The 19,042-nt window shown below is 35.9% G+C and overlaps 1 protein-coding gene across 1 annotated transcript; it reads left to right on the plus strand.

The window, feature by feature from the left end:
- Positions 1-152: 152 nt before the first annotated feature.
- Positions 153-18,365, plus strand: LOC103927263 (valine--tRNA ligase, chloroplastic/mitochondrial 2). Its single transcript, XM_048574434.1, is given in 27 exon segments — positions 153-384; positions 613-697; positions 2,592-2,718; positions 3,387-3,470; positions 3,838-3,932; positions 4,804-4,895; positions 5,334-5,387; positions 6,229-6,281; positions 6,383-6,450; positions 7,043-7,118; positions 8,306-8,389; positions 9,280-9,428; positions 9,533-9,650; positions 9,780-9,896; positions 10,510-10,730; positions 11,757-11,846; positions 12,356-12,467; positions 13,546-13,656; positions 13,839-13,976; positions 14,669-14,719; positions 14,804-14,916; positions 16,243-16,390; positions 16,620-16,724; positions 16,864-16,965; positions 17,057-17,129; positions 17,260-17,426; positions 17,844-18,365. Coding segments are annotated over 27 exon segments (2,907 nt in total). The 5' UTR covers positions 153-236; the 3' UTR covers positions 17,970-18,365.
- The last annotated feature ends 677 nt before the right edge of the window (positions 18,366-19,042 follow it).

The raw sequence follows: 19,042 nt of genomic DNA on the forward strand, positions 1-19,042 counted from the left end.
ATAATCACATCAATGAGGTTCGTGCCATCAATTTTTATCAAATTTTTATGGAAAAAATAAAAAATCACATGGACCAAATCCGAAGTGGGATCCATTCGCAAGCCGCTACCTCCGCTATTTCTCTGCCACAAACTAAAACCCTTCTTTAAGCTAAAGTCCTACCAGGGTTTATCTTCATCGTCATTTCCTCACCTGGAAAATACGACCTCGAAAAACGAGCGTTTCTCTCCAAAACGATGATTCTCCAAACGACATTCCCCGGCCCCTCCCTCTGGTCGTCGTGCTCTGCTCACAGGCTCCGTCCTCTTCTCTTCTCCAAACGACGTCGTCGCACCAGTGTCTCCTACTGGCATTTCAATCCTCTTAAGCCTAAGCACTTGTCAGGTGATTATTACCCTCTCACTTTCCCTTAACTCTTTGTTTGGTTGCCGAGAAAATTCGGACGTAGCTTTCATTTCATGTTTCCCACTGTTATCAGTTGGAAAAATACTGACAATTGAGCTTAACCAATCAAGTATTTGAATTTTAATCACTTTAATTCGTAGACTTTTGTTCGTTGAAGTTTGTAGAATTTGTTGGATGGTGCATTTATCATTTCTTGTTCTGTTTCAGTTGCTGCTTCCGAGAATGGTGTGTTTACGTCTCCAGAGATTGCAAAGACCTTTGATTTTACTTCAGAAGAGCGGATATACAATTGGTAATATTGTTTCTTATAATCTTTTCTTTTGCATTCTTTCCGTTATGACCAATAATTGGGATAACAATAATAAATAAATATGGTGTTATGCGCATTCTCGATGATTTTCTTTTTGTTACAATTCACTGTCGAAATTTTTTTTTTTTTTTTTTTCTTAACGTGAATTGGGGAAGCTTCTGTATCTGAAGGCAGGTGTTGGATTTATAGGGTCTGATGTTATCTGATATAATGCTATCGTTCTACTGTTAGTTCTGAATTTGAGGCTTTGCAGTATATTTAGTCGGACCGCTCTGCTTATGTGATGTTGTATTGCCTCATTGTGTAATGTACTTTTTGTCATGTATTTGCCAAATTTGTAACTGAAGTTGTTTTGTTGGGATGAAAGATGAGTTTTCCCATTTTTTGAACTAGAGTTGAGGAAAAAGTTTAAGTATATTCAATCGTTGGAAAGTAGCTTATACAACTCAGGAGGCCAGCACTTTTTTTCTGGGAAAATGTTTGCGTTGGAGTTCACAGTTGACATCCTTCTTGAAGTGTCAGTCACCAATCTTTCTTCAGGAGATACTATTGCAGTGCACCTGACATCTTTTCAAGTTTTCTTGTTGATGCTCGAAATGCATTATGCAGGGCTAGTCCTGATACTTATGGGGTGTTGTTGTATAGAAAATAAATTGGATACCAAAAATATTATGAAAGTATAAGTATTTGTTCATTTTTTGGATTATTTTTCATTTTCGGAATTTGGTGTATAAGACAACCAAGCTAGTTTTCCAGTCTAAACTTCAAACCACTGTTCTAAAAATCCCCGCCTAGCATTGCCTAGGCCCCGCCTAGGCGCTAGGCGGTTGGTCACCGCCCCGATTAATGCCCAGGCGTTTGAAAATTAAGAAAGGGCGCCTAGAGTTGCTGAGTTGCTGAGGCGCCCACCTAGACCGCCTAGGCACCCGCCTAGCCTGTCTAGGCACCCGCCTAGGTTGCGACTTTCTTAGACAAAAAATAGATAACTTTCATTTTGCATTTTATTTTTTTCAATAAATTGTAAGAGACTTGTTGAATGCTAAAATGAATACACATTATATGCATGTTCACCATATTTTAATTATGTTCCAATACTTCATAATATATATATCATTGTATTTTGTAGTTTAGAATGAAAAAATATATATATTTTAAGTATAAACACACTTATTTACACAAAATATAATAGATTTACTTAAATCCACCTAGTCCACCTAGGCACCCCGCCTAGCCGCCTAGGCGCTAGGCCCTAGCTCGCCGCTCAACTAGCGTCTTTTAAAACCTTGCTTCTAACTCCATATTCCATGTTGATCCAATTATCAGTGAGTGAAATTCTTAATGTTTAATTCCTATGGAAGTCCACAAACCCAATGCTCCAGAGCACTTGGGTTTCTTGTGGCTTGGTTAAGAGAGAATCACTTTTTTGGTACCTTACGTGTTATTACATTTCCTAGTTATAATTGATCTACGCCATTGCTCTCCATTAGTATGAAAGATTAAGTTCCAAGAAGCTGTTTCAGATATATTGTCAGATCTCTGACTTACACCGGTGATAAAAGTTTCAGTTTCATGCTGCATTAGCCTATGGTGTTTCTGCATGTATTTAATGTAGTGACTGCAATTTTTTATACTTAATAATGAAAAACACATTCTAATTTCAACTTAAAATAAATTATGTAGTGATTGTAATTTTTAATAATTTATAATGAAAAACACATTCTAATTTCAACTTAAAAGAAATTATGTTGCTGCATGTGTGTCTTGACTCTTGCCTGTACTTTCACATGCCAGTTTACAGATTCTATCAAGTGGTGCTTACTAGTCTATTTTTTTTATGTACAATCATTGCATGTAAATGAATTCATTTGATTGTTAGGTGGGAGTCTCAAGGTTATTTTAGGCCAAACCTTGGCCGAGGAAGTGACCCTTTTGTGATCTCAATGCCGCCTCCAAATGTTACTGGTTCTCTACATATGGGGCATGCGATGTTTGTAACTCTTGAGGTTGTGAAACGTGTTTGTTTATAAGTATTGGATCTTATCATTCTCTGTCATTTTTTGTTGAAGTGCATATTAGTGTTTGCACCTAGCCATGCTTCTAGTTTTCTAGGCATAGGTAACTGTTGCTCATCTGTCACGTGTGGCCCAAGAATGTGTTCATTTTTTAATTGCACATACTGGTGTGAGGTTGTATAAATAATAGTTGAATAAGACATGGAAAATATTTTGGAATATCTAAATATAGGTACACGAAGTTGAAAGATTGGAATTGAATTGGAAGAACTAAGGACTACATGTGCAATGAGATTTTGTACAGAATATCAAAGCATAGCTGATAAAAATAGTAATCCCAAGTGTCAACACAAAGTCAGTTGTACCTTTGGGCCTTGTGGTGTAGCCTGTAGGCATATAAACCTCTTAAATATTGAGATTTTTACAATTTGAATACCTTAATTCGGGGGATTTCAAACCCGTATTTTACTGTAGTTAATGATGATTGGGGCTTGGATTTGTCAAATGGTTAGAAGGACCTAATCTAAGAAAAAGAAAATTACTAAACTTTTGTCTGAAAAAATGTGGTTGAACTTGGTTCAATTTTCCTAAATTTTAATTCGACTGCTTCTTACTGCTGCTTACTTCTTCTATTCACTTTTCATTAATTTCTGTTGTAGGACATTATGGTTAGATATCATCGGATGAAGGGGAAACCAACACTTTGGCTTCCTGGGACTGACCATGCTGGTATAGCAACTCAGGTTTGTCTCTGTACCACAAAGCCTGTGTTTCAAGACAAGTATTTCCACTGTTTTCACATCTTTATTGCAATACTTCACATCATCTTCATTTACAATTTTCTATGTTCTATAACTGCTTGTATTGCAACTTCCTTTAAATTCTGGAAGAGTTGAAACTGCTTTGATCTGATTCTTTCTTTTTTTTTTTGAGCTCACGATTGGGATTTGGTTTTTTAATGATAACTTTGTTGGTCAAATTCAGAATCTATATTTGTTCATTGGCTTTGATTTTGTCTTAATTAGCACCTTTTTGTATTAATTAGAATCGTAACTTGCCTATCTTAGTTTGACTTTTTTGCTCATACCAATATTCCTCTTTTTCTACCAGCTGGTTGTGGAAAAAATGCTTGCTTCTGAAGGAATTAGAAGGGTTGACTTGGGTCGAGATGAGTTTGTGAGTAAAGTTTGGGAGTGGAAAGAGAAGTATATATTCTTATCTATCTTCCATTGTTTATCCTCTCTCTCTCTCTCTCTCTCTCTCTCTCTCTCTCTTTCTTTCGTGCATTCTACCGTACTATATTTTTTGTGGTGTTAGTAAAAAGAGAGAAAAACTGTTGTTTCTTGTCACAACATGTAGAATTCCTTGTACAGGATGTTGCTATGGCCTTTCTAAAGCTATATTGCAGTTTGGTATACGCTGAATCACTGATAAATAATATTGTTTCTTTTAAAAAAAAGAGAAAAATCATGGAAAACAATTTTGGTGTACACTGAATCACTGCTAAATATATACTTTGGCCTGTGGCATATCTACTGAACATGTTAGGTTTCTCTTTTAATTTTGTGCATCATCTCTTCTAAATATCTAGTTAGTTCTTTATTTGTAAAGATGACTTTTTGGAGAATGGCCACTTCATGAAAGACCCTGAAAGCAAGCTAGGGTTGTATGGAAGTCTCATTTCACAAGTCAACATTGGGTGGGCAATGTAGAAAAATTAAATTGACTGATTCCTACTATTCATAATTTAATACCTGCAGCATGAATGAATGATCATCATTATTCTGCTTCTGAAGATTAGCTAAGTTAAAGATTCTACTGAAAAGTACCCTATACCAGTCATTCGTTTCAAAAAGCATGCCTATTTTTGAAGTAAAATCTTGTGTAGTTATGATTCTGTTCTGAATTCTTGTCTTTTATATTCAAAATTTGTGGAACCATATATGATTAGATTTTCAATTTACTAATTTATACCAAATACAATTCCCAAAAAAGGTGAATTGCTGCCATTAATGTTCCAATGAAATTTGTCGTTTCCATTTATACTTGTTAGTTGTTAATAGATTATAATATCAGGTATGGTGGAACCATCATAAATCAGATCAAAAGACTTGGTGCTTCTTGTGATTGGAATAGAGAGCATTTCACCCTTGATGAACAGCTAAGTCGTAAGGCATTTTTCTATCTTGTAGAACTCTAATCAATTGAGCAAGTATAAATGAAATGTAAGCCCCAAGGGGGCACGGTATGGCAAGTTCCCATGTGGAGTAAAGGGCACCTATGAATTGTCTAGGAATATATGCAAAAGTTATTGATTTGTTGGGGGAGTGGGGGAACCGGACCTAGGACCTTGGGTTCATGAGTAAATGCTTTTAGCCACTTGAGCTACAACCCCTTGCATATGCACACTTTATTGAAACTTTTCTTTAGGGCTTCAAGGTGTAATAAAAAAGAGCAGTTTTAACTTCAAAGGTCAATAATGTTGTTAGGAGCTAGTAAATGTTTGTATTGTGATCATTTTTATTATTTCTTTCTGAAAAAATCGAAACTCATTGTGAAGGAAAAGGCTTCATCTGTCAAGGCTCATATCCTTTTACTCGATGCAGGTGCTGTTGTAGAGGCCTTTGTCAGACTTCATGAGAAAGGTTTAATCTATCAAGGTATAGCCCTAAGTTCCTTTTAAAGTTCTTCCATAATCCTAGATTCTGAAGAACTTTGTTGTAGCCTGTGTCCTTTTTTAATGGAGTTCTGAAGGTGGGTTTGTTTTGCTGCTGAATCCCATCCATTGTCTTTAGTTTTTGTTATTCTTTACTTCATGTTGTGACAACTTTTCTCATCATTTGAAGTTCTTAGCTTCAAGTTATCATCATACATGTGGGATGGCTGGTTGTCTGTAACCATAAGCTGATATATGCTCTACAGCGTGCCAACTTTGTGAAACATTATGTTGATTCGTTGAGTCAGTATTTGGTTGAGTTTATCTGTTAAAGGATATTTATTTCATTAATCTATGTGGTGCCATTTTAGAAAATATATGGTGACATATTTGTACCGCGAATATGCTACTAGCTTCGTGTTAGATGTGTTCTCTGTTTGTGAAAATTTGAAAGAATTGAATTATTTGTGAAAAGTTGAAATATATGGTGACATATTAATCTTATAAAGAACTGGTATGTCAGAATTTTCGTTGAAATTCTTGTATGTTGAAGTCTTCAGTTATGAATAAGCTGACAGTTTTTTTTCTTCTGCATAATAGCAAAAGTCAAGATGTAAGGAATTAGCTCTCTTGTGTATTACAACAATTACATTTCTATGGTGACTGAAACAAACATTTTCTCTAGTCAGAACAGTTGAATTTATATTCACCTTATTATTTTACACTTTTGTCCTGAAAATCTCCCTCTGGTTTTGAGTTGATTTTGGAAGAGTAAGCTGTAGCTTTATCGTTCACAAGAAAGTGTGACTTACATGTATACTGTTTTGTTATTTGTATATACGTAGGGTCCTACATGGTGAATTGGTCTCCTAGTCTACAGACTGCCGTTTCTGACTTGGTAAGTTTCATCTGGTCTCATGTATGTGTTACACTCTAATCTCGATTCAGCTTGTGCTTTAAAATGCAATACTTGACATGGCCCTTAATATTTGTGAACAGGAAGTAGAATATCATGAAGAATCCGGAACTCTTTATTATCTTAAGTATCGTGTTGCTGGAGGTGTAAAGTAATTGCCAGCTGACCATTTCTGATTCCTTTATGAAATGTGTTCTTAACGTTATGTGGTCTATTAGAGTGTAGAAGCATATGCTTTCTGTTGTGCTATTACTGTGTGCTGGTGCAAAATATTCTGTTGATATATGGTTGCTAGTGCAGATCTTATGTTAATCCACTCGACTCTGAGAGTTGGCTTTGTCTCTTCCCGTTTCTGGTTGGGGTGGTTTGCTTAACCACCCTTTTTGTTGTCTCTGCTTTTTTCCTCTTTTAATTAATTTTTTATTTATAAAAAAAACAACTTTATCCCTCTAGAGAGGAAAATTTGTTGGCACAATAACTGTGACATTCATAGTTCAAACATTGGTAGTTTATTTTGTGTTTGACAACTAACTAATATTACAACAAAAAGATGATTACTGTTTACAAGATTTTGGGAGTCCTTAAGTTTTACGATCTTTAGCCGTCGTTCACTTATTGATAAACTCGGTTGCACATGGTAACATGTTCGTTTGTAAATTCTTGTACTGCTGTGTTTCTATGGGTGAGTTCTAACAATTTTCCGAGTTACATTATGCACTCTCATTGTTACCTTCTGTACTTAGGTCTGACTATCTGACAATAGCAACAACACGTCCGGAGACATTATTTGGTGATGTAGCTATTGCTGTGCATCCTGAGGTAGGGTTATTTTGCTTACATTTCTGACTTCCTTTAGGAATTTAGTTATGGATCGACCAGGTGATGACAATTCTTTTATGGTAAATGATGTTTAAGCAATTTAGAAAGGTTATAGGGTAAAATATTTTTAGACATTGCTTTTGATTTTTTTGGACCAACATCTATGTACCTAATCTTTTTATATAAATTCCTAACCTGGGCTTTTGTTGTGAAGGCCTAGATTAATGAATTGGTGCTTAAGTATTTAGATTTTATTCATGTATTGTTTACTTTAAAAAGTCGGTACATGCACAATGGTCTTAGGTCTGTGCATATATTGTTTAATTTTCTGAATTCTACAACATGAAACCTAAGCATGTGTTTACATAGTTATCTTTGTTTTCTTCCTTATTTAGTATTGTTTAATTAACAACAAATCGAGGTGTAAGAAGCCCTAGACGTATACCTGTTTTGAGTGTTGAAATTTCTCTCTCTATAAACGAACATTGTATTCCCTGTTTGGGAACTTCTAATATGTTTGATCTTTTTACTCCTACGGGTCATGTTCACCAACATTTGAATCCAAGGAGTCTTATTTTTTCTTTTTCTTTTTTTTTTCTCAATGAAGAACCCTCATTATTTATAAAGTGAAAATTGCCAAAGACTAACAAGGATTGAAATTTTCACTTTATGAACTAAGTGACCTAAAAGGCTACCATCAAAGCCACACACATAGACATAGGCCAATTAAACAGCATAATACAGTTGCCACACCTAGTCCAGAACAATAGACCAGCCTAGATGAGTCATACTAAAGGGGACATACCTAAAGTGTTTTGGAAAGCATGGCCGCAAGAAAGCAACTGTCCCACAATGAAATCAACTTTTCTTCCCTATCTTAAACACTTCTTCCTTTCCCACCACAGCACCCAAATGGAGTCCAAAACTGCACAACGCATATGGGCCTTATTCTTTTAAAAACTCCCTGACAACTCACTCTATGCCAAACACAAGCCAGAAGCTACTCTTAATATGTGACCCAAAGGAACAAGTAGGGACGTATGTTTGGAAATTTCACTCAGCTGTTTTACCTTATCAACATTTTATAGTTTTTTTTTCTATTCTTCTTTGCCAAAGGACGCTAAAACACTAATTGCTGTACTAGCTGTTAGTCCAAATGGTTTCTAATGTTTTATAATGTCATGCAGGATGATCGATATTCTAAATATATTAATAGAATGGCTATAGTGCCTTTGACATATGGCCGTCACGTCCCTATCATTGCTGACAAGGTAAAGCATCTTGGACTACTTTCTATATCATCATTGTATTTGCTGTTGTAATTTTATTGTTAGTATGATGCCAAATCTCAATTACTGATGCTGAGATCTCTGATGGGTATCATGCTCTAACAGTAATGTCCAGGGATGTTTAGAAGCAGAAAGTTAATATGGGAGTGAATTTATTAGTGGTACTGGTAGCCTCTTCGACTGGGCATGGGTCTGTGTGCAATTCCTTCGACCAAGTCCCTTACCTAGGTTTATGTGTTGGTTTTTGTTCTGTTTTTCTTTTTGGTGCCTGCCTGAATACTTTCTTTACCTCTTAGTTATTCCCCATTTCAATTGAGTGCTCTTTTTTCTTTTTCTTGATGCACGTCTTCAGTTTATTCACTTGCTGTGAAGTCTGTAATGTGGAAGAATACTTATTTTAAGCTTCCTTTATGCTCCCTGCTATATAAAACCAACACAAGGAATATTGTGGTTATGTCCTTGTAGAACTATAAAGTGGTTGCTGTAAGTTTTTGTTTCCAATACTAATACGTAATTAATTAGAATCCTATGTTTGTGCAAAGTAATATAAGAATAATGTTTTGAAAAGTGAGAAAGTAAAATAGAATTCTGTCCTTGGGAAAATTCTATCTGATTTGGTAACTGAATCAAGAGGATTATGCAAATTACGTCGTTATATTTTCTGCAGACGGTGGTGCAAGGCCTGCTGTCTGGGCCTATATTGCTTTACATCTTTATAAGGCATCATTTGTAATGAGAAAATGTGTAATGTAACCGGAAGATAGATATTTGTTTTTGTTTTTCCAGTCCGCTATTTGCCTTGACTGCCTACCTGCTTCTCATATAATTCCAGGTAAATAACTTGATTTGTGGACCATTAATTGTTTTGGCAGCATGTTGAGAAAGACTTTGGCACTGGCGTGCTAAAGATAAGCCCTGGACATGATCATAATGATTACAATCTTGCAAGAAAGCTTGGTCTTCCAATACTTAATGTCATGAACAAGGATGGAACGCTAAACAAGGTTGCCGGACTGTACTGGTAAATGCTGTATAAGTTCTTGGATTGTGAACATGAATTTATTGGAGAACTTTATCTTTTATCCTATATCTTATATTTGGTAATGAAACCTGTGATTCTGTCAGTGGCCTTGATCGGTTTGAGGCCCGGAAGAAACTTTGGGCAGATCTGGAGGAGACTGGTTTAGCTGTGAAGAAAGAGTCGCATACTTTATGAGTTCCCAGATCTCAGCGTGGTGGAGAAGTGAGTTGAATGCTTTTCGCATTTGGTTTTTGAACTATGTTTTGAAAAAATTGTGATTTTCTATAAAGATTTTGTTACCTTTATTATATATACATTCTTCCTTTTGTCCTCCAATTCTTTCAATATCAGGTTATAGAGCCTCTAGTAAGCAAGCAGTGGTTTGTAACCATGGAGCCCTTAGCTGAGAAAGCCCTTAGTGCTGTTGAAAAAGGAGACCTGAAAATTATACCTGAAAGATTTGAAAAGGTATGTGCTATTTGGCCTCATATTGACTCTTCTGGGACACCACCAAGTAGTTTTCCTCTCTTTTCGTTGGAGCCTTCAAGTACAAAAAGAAAAGCTATGGAGCTGTTTTCTTTCATTATGACTAGAAGCATAAATTTTGTTCTTCTTTTTTTAATTTTTAGCTAAAGCATCTGATCGATGATGCAGAAAGAGAAAATTTAGTGAGAGAAGCATAATTGATTAATTAAACAGTGAATTATTTTACTGATTTAATCTCAATTTTTAAATCTGATTAAATATTAACTCAATTAAAACTTAAAAGGAGCATAATTGACATTTCGTACTCTTTAGTTGACAAAAAAGGTTTTCTCTAATAAAATAGATTAATTAAGCATGCGATGGAAGTCGCTGGTTTCATGCCCAATAGGACTCTGTACCGAGCACGAGTGCTGATATCTGTTCTGTGCATTGTGGGTCTAGTTTGTTTTACATTTCTATTTCTTTGTATTGCATCACAAATTGGGTACCTTATGTCATTAATGCAACAAGTTCTCTTCCCCATTTAGGCAGTGGCTTACCCGGAGAGATTTGCTATATTCTTTCACTCACACCTGTGCCTTCTATTAAATAACAGATTTACAATCACTGGCTATCAAATATTAAGGATTGGTGCATAAGCAGACAACTGTGGTGGGGTCATCGAATACCAGTTTGGTACATTGTGGGTAAAGATTGTGAAGAAGAATATATAGTTGCAAGGAGTGAGGATGAAGCTCTTGGGAAAGCTCAAGAAAAGTATGGAAAAGATGCAAAAATATATCAGGATCCTGATGTTCTTGACACATGGTTTTCGAGGTTTGTTGCTTATGGGATTGCCAGTTAATAAAGTTTTTGTGAAATTGTTTTCTAGAAACTCTGAAAAGTCCCGCTTTACTTTTAAAGTATGAAAGCTGCCTAAATTTTGGGTAGGTAATATTACCATGTTCTGTGCTTGTAGAATATAAAAGGATGTTAGCTCAAGTGGTGAGTGGAGGTAGGAAAAAGAATTAGAACTAGGAGATGTCATTAAATAGACCTCATCCTGTTACCAAAGGAAACAACAAATGATTTTAAATATATCCATTAGAATGCTTATACTCAATCATGCTCCATGAAATCAAGAAGTTCTAGTGCAATAAGTTTCAAATTTGTGTACGTTGTGATGGCAGTGGGACAATCTATTTTCATCCAATGTGTGCTATATCATGAAATCCATGTTTAATTGATGCATTATTAATTCGTCTAGCATTTCCGAATTGTTCAAAGTTTCATGCTTTAAAATTAATTTCCATGAACACGGAGACTGACATTGTCATTCTTGGTAAGAGGGACTTTACTATTTTCTTTCATATAATACCTAAAACTTTGAAGACTCTAGCCAACGCTTCCAGGATTTGAGATTTAACATGCCCTATTTAGCAATTTTGTCTTAACCCATGGATACAGTTTTAACACAGTTGTTTGAAGGGATTATGTGACCAAGATGACTGTTTGTGTAGTTGTAATGGTAATTGTACATGATCCTTCAAACTAAAATACCGAACTAATTTGGTAACTTCTAAACCTAACTAATATCTGATTCATTATGTTTGGTTTGTAAGCAATGAAGCAGCATATTGGTGTATTTAACAAAAGAATGAGCATTGTTTAGGTAACAACAGTTTTTATTAAATTTCTAGTGTTTTCTTTTTGCTGCATGTGGAAGCTTTTGATTTCACAATTAATGTATACTTGGTCTTTTTTTTTTAATCCACATCAAGGTTTCATATATTTATTGCAAGGTTTCATATATTTGAGATGCTTTGTAGTTTGACTAAATATATCATATTTTCCTTTTCACAGTGCACTGTGGCCTTTCAGTACTCTTGGATGGCCAGATGAATCAGTTGAGGATTTTAAGCGGTTTTATCCTACAACAATGCTTGAAACTGGGTATGTGCATCCCATGCTAAGCATTTGCCTGCCATCTGTCTTCGGTTTCCCATGTATGGCTGCATTTAATATTGAATTTTTGTCAAATAAGTAGCCTAGTGTACTTTCTCTCTCTAAGCCTCCATAAACCTCTCCTTCCATACCTAGCTCCTAGACACCTACTTCCCTCAGCTTCCCGTGCTTTCCTCATCTCCCTTTCCTTTGCCATCAAGACTAACCATCTTCTCTTTTAGGGATGCTTCTCCTAGATCTCACAAATTTTAGTATGGCTCTTGGTTTCTTAATGGACATAATTGTTTCTAGATTTGTTCTTCAAGCCTAGTCCATTCCCAATATTTGGGACTGTTGTCCCCTTTGAGCAAGGGGGTGTAGATTTATCACTAATTGCGATAGGTTATTACAAAAATTTGGAAGGTTTGTAAACTTTGTTATTATGGTGATTGGTGATCAAGCTTGCTCATTTGAAAAGATTGTTGGAAGTTTATATTATTGCTTGCATGTTTGAACAGGCATGACATATTGTTCTTTTGGGTTGCGAGGATGGTCATGATGGGAATTGAGTTCACAGGGACAGTACCATTTAAATACATTTATCTACACGGTCTCATCAGGGATTCACAAGTAAGTTGAAACTGCATGATAAATACTACTGCATCAATGTTGATATTTTATTTTAATTGTCCTTTAGCTTGTCATTTCTTCTTGAGTGTGAAATAGATTATTCCCAACCTCTCTCTTGTGTGCTTACTTTGAGGATCGTCAAAATTCCTTGCTAATGAAGTGCCTAATTATGTGGATGTCATTAATTTGTTGGTTCATTTTGCATGGTGTGCAAGGTTGATTGTCTTTTGGGAGAGTGCTAATTTGATGGTTACGTCCTAGCCTCTCTATTTTAATAATCTTTTGGGAGAGTGCTGATTCTGCTCTCTCTTTCTTTCCTGTTAGTTTTCTTTTCAGTTCTGGGTGGTTCTGTGTGGTCTTCTTGACCACCTGACTTCCTCTTTGTATTTTGCTTGTGCAGTATGATTGTCTTTTTATTGAAAATATTATTAGCACGGTTATTGGGTTGTCCTTGGATTTTTTTTAATATTCTATATTCCAGATTGCTTCCAACAAAATTTCTGATAAGACACCAGTTGCATTTCACAATTCATGCATGGTTGATTCTTAAATAATTTCTGGGTGAGAATTAACGCAAAATGGCTTGGCCTCTGCATGCCTTGTAGCACGAGGTCTAGCATAATTAAACAAAAAGTCAGAAAAGCGTACACAACACAAAGGTACTCGCTTCGCCGAAGAAAGTGCAAAGACGCTCGCACCAGATCTGATGAGAGAGAGAGAGAGAGAGAAAGAGGATGGCGTGTTTTCCTACATGTGAAATGTAGCCGTTTGAATGGATTTCTTTTACCGAAACTCCCAAATGGACATTCTAGCTGAATTGAAAGCAGAGAAATCTTCTTGGACCCAGAAAAGTTTAAAGAATCATTAAAATTAAACCAAAAATCCAATCTATTATTTTGATTAATACAGAAAAAAAACTGAAAGGCTTACACCTCACCCTGAGACCCTAAATACCTCTACTTACACCTTCACCTCTGAAAACATTGCTATAACCTACTGTTTACTACATTCTCTAATTGTACTCTACTCTTATGTGTCTGATATTCAGATATATGAAATAATGTAATGATTATTTCAGGGTCGAAAGATGTCAAAAACATTGGGGAATGTAATAGATCCTTTAGATACAATCAAGGAATATGGCACAGATGCTTTAAGATTTACAATTGCTCTAGGGACTGCTGGCCAGGTTTGTGTTGTTGTCACTTTACTTATGCGTCAGTTCTGCATTTATACAAAATTATCGCTTCTAAAAACAAACATTATTTTACTATATTTGCTGACCAGAAATATGTGTATGCAGTCTTCAGCTGTTGCATGTTAATATCTTGATACAATTACCATTTTGGCTGATTTGGTCTTGTTTTCCAGGACCTTAATTTATCCACTGAGAGGTTGACATCCAACAAGGCCTTCACTAATAAACTATGGAATGCTGGAAAATTTGTATTGCACAATTTACCCAGTCAAAACGATGCATCAATTTGGGAAAATATACTTTCTTTTAAGGTTTGTTTGCTAAACTATCTCAAGTCATACGATTTCGTGTTGAGCTATGAAGTATAACTTATTCTTTTAAGGATTGACCAGAAAATGCTCCACTTACGATTAGTTAATTGTTATGCTCCATCCTGTCTCATGTGTGTATCTCTAAAATTATAACTTCCTCTTGAGGATTCACGAAAACTTGACCTGATATCTCTAAAGATAGCCCCATGCTCGTATATGTATCACAAACTTGTCTGCAAGGCACATCATGTCTGAATGTGTCTGAATGATTTAGCGAGTTCTCAATTACTAAAGAACTTGGGCAGAGGCTTAATGTCGGCGTTTGATGCATCTCTTTTATAATTGAAAATTATCAGTAGATTTCTTACAAATTACTTCCCTTGGTGTCCTCTTATGCTTTCCGCAAGTCGTAAAAGAGATGGCTGTCTTTCCTCTTTCTTACTTTCTGAATCTGTCCATAAAATGTGTTAAATAAGACAATAACACACTGGCTGAATGGGAACCAAATGATTCTCCATGTACATGTCTTAGTCACTCTCTCTCCCTCATTCCATGAGATGCGTCCATCTGGTGCTATATCATATCATGGCCCATGAATATATCTTGCGTTTCTCTATTAAATCTTGGAAATTTCGATCTTATTGTACGTTAGGTTATATTTACATTATAGGATGATGGGTATGCTTTTTCAGTTTGACAAAGTGGAGTTCCTAGACAAGCTACCTTTACCAGAATGTTGGGTGGTAAGATATTTGTCATGTTAAGTTTCTGCATTGCCTGTTGATTTTACTTCTTTGTTTAACCACTCACTTTTCTCCCTTTTTCAGATTTCAAAACTTCATTTGCTTATTGACACAGTCACCACAAGCTATGACAAATTTTTCTTTGGAGATGTAGGAAGAGAGATATATGATTTCTTTTGGGGAGATTTTGCTGATTGGTATGTTTTGAGTTTCCATTAAATGTTTTCAACCAGATAATAATCAAAAGCATAGTCTTATGTTATGTGCCTACACAAATTTAAAAAAAAATAAAAATCTCTTTAAGCAACTTAAACACAAACTGGCGGCATACCACTCCAAAGTCGTTTATTGAGAACATGCAATCTTTGTGGATCCTACGCATTGCATGGAAATCTTCAATGTTTATAGACTTTGCACCCAATGCCAATTGGTTTTAAGTTGAATACTGACTTTGAAAATTTATGCAAGGGTAATCCACGTGTCAGAACCAGCGCCTGCTGGTGCTCCATATCTCCCAATATAATTCATCCATGTGTTTGGTTCAGTCACACCCAGCCTAAGTGGGGTATAGAATCCCATATCAGGAGTTTGAAGTGTTGCATGGCAATATGCAACATCATGGGCTTTTCCACCCATTGCCTACTGGTTTGGGTTTGGTTGCTACTTTATCCACGTCCATTGGATACACTGAACTACTCTCTTGTGTTTCTGCTTGTGGGCCCCTTGTCCTTTTGGACAAAGGTGCTGGATCTCGCTTTACTTTTTCTAGGTTTCCTGTCCAAAATAAAAATTGACCGATTAGGAGTGACAATGTTAAATAATATATTTTTCTGTTATATAAAGTCAATCTCTTGTATATCTTAAAAGATTTTGAACCTCCCCAAAGAAACCTCTGAATCACAAAATACTTTCTGAGACTCTACTCATTTTGGTTTCTGTGGCTGATAACAATGCAGATTGGTATTATGATTAGGTATTTTGTAGCATGTTGATGTTTGGCCAATAAAATCTCTAATAGGTCAACTAACCAGCTGGACCAAACTTTATATATATGCCACTGGAAGGAAATGGAGCTTCAGAATTAGTCTTACCAAAAGCTTTTATCAGAATTGCCAAAAGGAAAAATCCTGTGCAGGGTTTTTTGGTTAGGTCATTATATTTGTGTCATGAAGTTCAAGCTCCGAATATTTGGAGGAACACAGGATGAGTTGGGTCGTTAGTGGAATGAGTTGGTTTTTTGGCTTCCCTTTAGGCTTCAGTGTCTTCAGAGTTTACTGTCCAGCTATATTTTATTATGGTTGGAGTGGCTGATGTATTTTGGTATTCATTTTTTCTGCTGCCGTGTAATACTGAGGTACAGCTCTGTTTTGTTTAGCCTAGCTAGACGACTGGAACTTTTCCCCAGTATTAGGTTGCTCTTTTTTATCATTGAAAGTGAGTGTTTCTTACTAAAATATCTTCTGCCTAGCTCAGATGCACTGATTTACGCCCTTGTCAATTGTTGACTTATTTCACTTCTGTAGGTACATCGAGGCCAGTAAAGCTCGTCTTTACCACTCTGGTGGTGGTTCAGTTGCTTCTGTCACACAGGCAGTTCTATTGTATGTTTTTGAAAACATACTTAAATTACTACACCCCTTCATGCCATTTGTGACCGAGGAACTCTGGCAGGTAAAATTGATTCACTATATTCAGCATTTGAGTTGAATTCAACTTCTCTACTGATAGGGTATTTATTATTTTCTTATCTCTACTGATAAGGTATTTATTATTTTCTTATGGTGTAATTATTAAATGGAAAAGCTTTTGCTTAGAATTTAGGGTGGACTGCTTGTTCGCTTTCATTGTACTGTTGTCCTCGATAATGTTTCAATTAAAATGAATGATTGCTTTGATACAGGCACTCCCCTACCGAAAAGAAGCTCTTATTGTATCTCCGTGGCCACTGACTTCACTTCCAAGGAAGAGCAATTCGATTAAAAATTTTGAAAATTTACAGGCCTTGGTGAGTGGATATTCCTTCATCCTTCTTGTTTAGTGGTCCATACCCAAATCCAACTGGTACTTTGTGCTATCTTGTATAGTTTTCTTGTAGTCAAAAGTGGTTGATTAAATTACTAAGTTTTCTTCTTTGTTATTCTTAGACTAGAGCTATCAGAAATGCTCGAGCAGAATATTCTGTTGAGCCTGTAAAGCGTATATCAGCATCTATAGTTGCAAATGAAGAAGTCACTGAATACATATGGGTACGTATTCATTCTCCAGCAATGATTTTTATTTGGACATAATTATCATTACCACTAACTCACTTAAATATTTATTTATATTTTGATGCAGAAGGAAAAGGAAGTTTTAGCTCTTCTCTCCAGGCTAGATTTACAAAACATCCATTTTACCGATTCTCCTCCAGGCATGTTTCTTCATCGATTATTTTCCATTTGGCCAAGGCCCAGAAATGTTCATGTTTATTGTCATTTATTTTTATGGCTTTATATGACCTGATGCTGAGGCATATATTTGGTGGATGTCTTTTATTTCAGGGAATGCGGATCAATCAGTCCATCTTGTAGCTGGTGAAGGGCTAGAGGCATATCTCCCTCTTGCTGACATGATTGATATTACTGCTGAAATCCAACGCCTATCTAAGAGACTTTCCAAGATGCAGACAGAATATGATGGACTTATATCTCGGCTCAGCTCTCCTAAAGTATGAATATTTTTAACTCATGTTTAAGCGATTGGCAGTTGGCATTGATCGGAGAAAGTATTTTACATGTCTTGTTCCCTAAGGATCCATTGACTGAAATGATTGGATTTCGAACCAAAATTAAATAAAAACCTAAAACATTTGGTAAGATGAGTTTAGAAATTTTGGATAACCGGAACTTTTGGAAATTTTGCCAACATCAATTCTGCCACACTTGATACATCCATCATCTGGAGTTTCGTTAAATTGTTTGCATCTCGTGTTAAATGAAAACAAATAAAAGTGAGTTATAGTAATTTCTTGTTATGATGCGTGCATGTTATGTTGAGTCCTTTCTTTCTTTAGCATAGTCGTTCACATGCTCTTCATGTATGCACACATATCATACCTCTGACAATATCAGCTTTGCGCATGCAGTTTGTGGAGAAAGCTCCTGAAGATATTGTCCGTGGAGTTCAAGAAAAGGCAGCAGAAACAGAAGAGAAGATTACTCTCACCAAAAACCGATTAGCATTGCTCGAATCAAGTGTTCTGGTCACATAATAACACCCTAAGTCATCTATGCTCCATCAGCTTAATTGGAAATATCTCACTGCCAGATTGGTACTCACTCGTCCCTGGACTCGACCCTATGGGATTTGCATCTTCTGCGTTGTGCACCACTGATCGGTGAACACTTTTTCTCGGCAGCAATTTGTTACCATCGGTGTGCAGTAAACTTGGCTTTGGATCAAGAAGTGCGGATGCATAGCAACTCCGTAAGCCATGTCAACAAAAGAGCACTTGGTACACTGCTTGAAGTGGCCGATAGATGCCTTGCTATTGTTGTTTTCCTCTTGATAACTTTCGTCCATCACTCTAATCTCACATTTTTCTTTCAATATTGGGTAATATATGTAGTTTAGGCTCGAGCCAGTTTTGTGCTCTTTACAATCTGAAGTCAAACATTGATGCCTCAAATTTATCAGGGTAAAAAAAAAAAAAAAAAAAAGTTAAGGTCTGTTTGGTATCCTATTAAAAAAAATTCATAATTTCTCAAGACATTTCTAAAATTTAGTCTAAAATTGTGCTCTTTACAATCTTAAGTCAAACATTGATGGCTCAATTAATGAGCGGAAAAAAAAAAAAAAAAAGTGAAAATTTAAGGTCTGTTGGTTAACGTTTTGCAAAACAACAGTAGTCTCTTCTCATTCTCTCTACCGCCCTAAGGTCTAAACCATGCAAATACTTAAAAATGCTGATTTGGTGGAATGCTTCAATGCTATGCAAAACTAGCTTCTCCACCATGCGAAGTCCAGTTTCTCTGTTGTGGAGAGGGTTTCTACTTTCTAACCATGTCATTTGTACGACATTTTTTTTTCCACAAAAATGTAAAACTCTTGTGTATGTTCAATACTCATTTAAAAAAAAAAAAAAAAAAGTAAAACACAAAATCAATTTCTTACTCATATAATTTTCATATCCTTATCTCTCCCTTAATTTTTTTGAAGATGCCTTTAGGACAAAACGCAAGAGGTCCAAATTGGAAGAAAAAAGAAGATGAAACTTTGTGTGAGGCCTTGGTTGCGATTTCTAAGCATGGTGTTACGAGCAACAATCAACTTTTATAATTATTT

Source organism: the organism of the source record quoted next, unplaced genomic scaffold (assembly GCF_019419815.1).
Source record: "Pyrus x bretschneideri cultivar Hongxiangsu unplaced genomic scaffold, Pyrus_bretschneideri_v1 Contig71, whole genome shotgun sequence".
Lineage (NCBI taxonomy): Eukaryota > Viridiplantae > Streptophyta > Magnoliopsida > Rosales > Rosaceae > Pyrus > Pyrus x bretschneideri.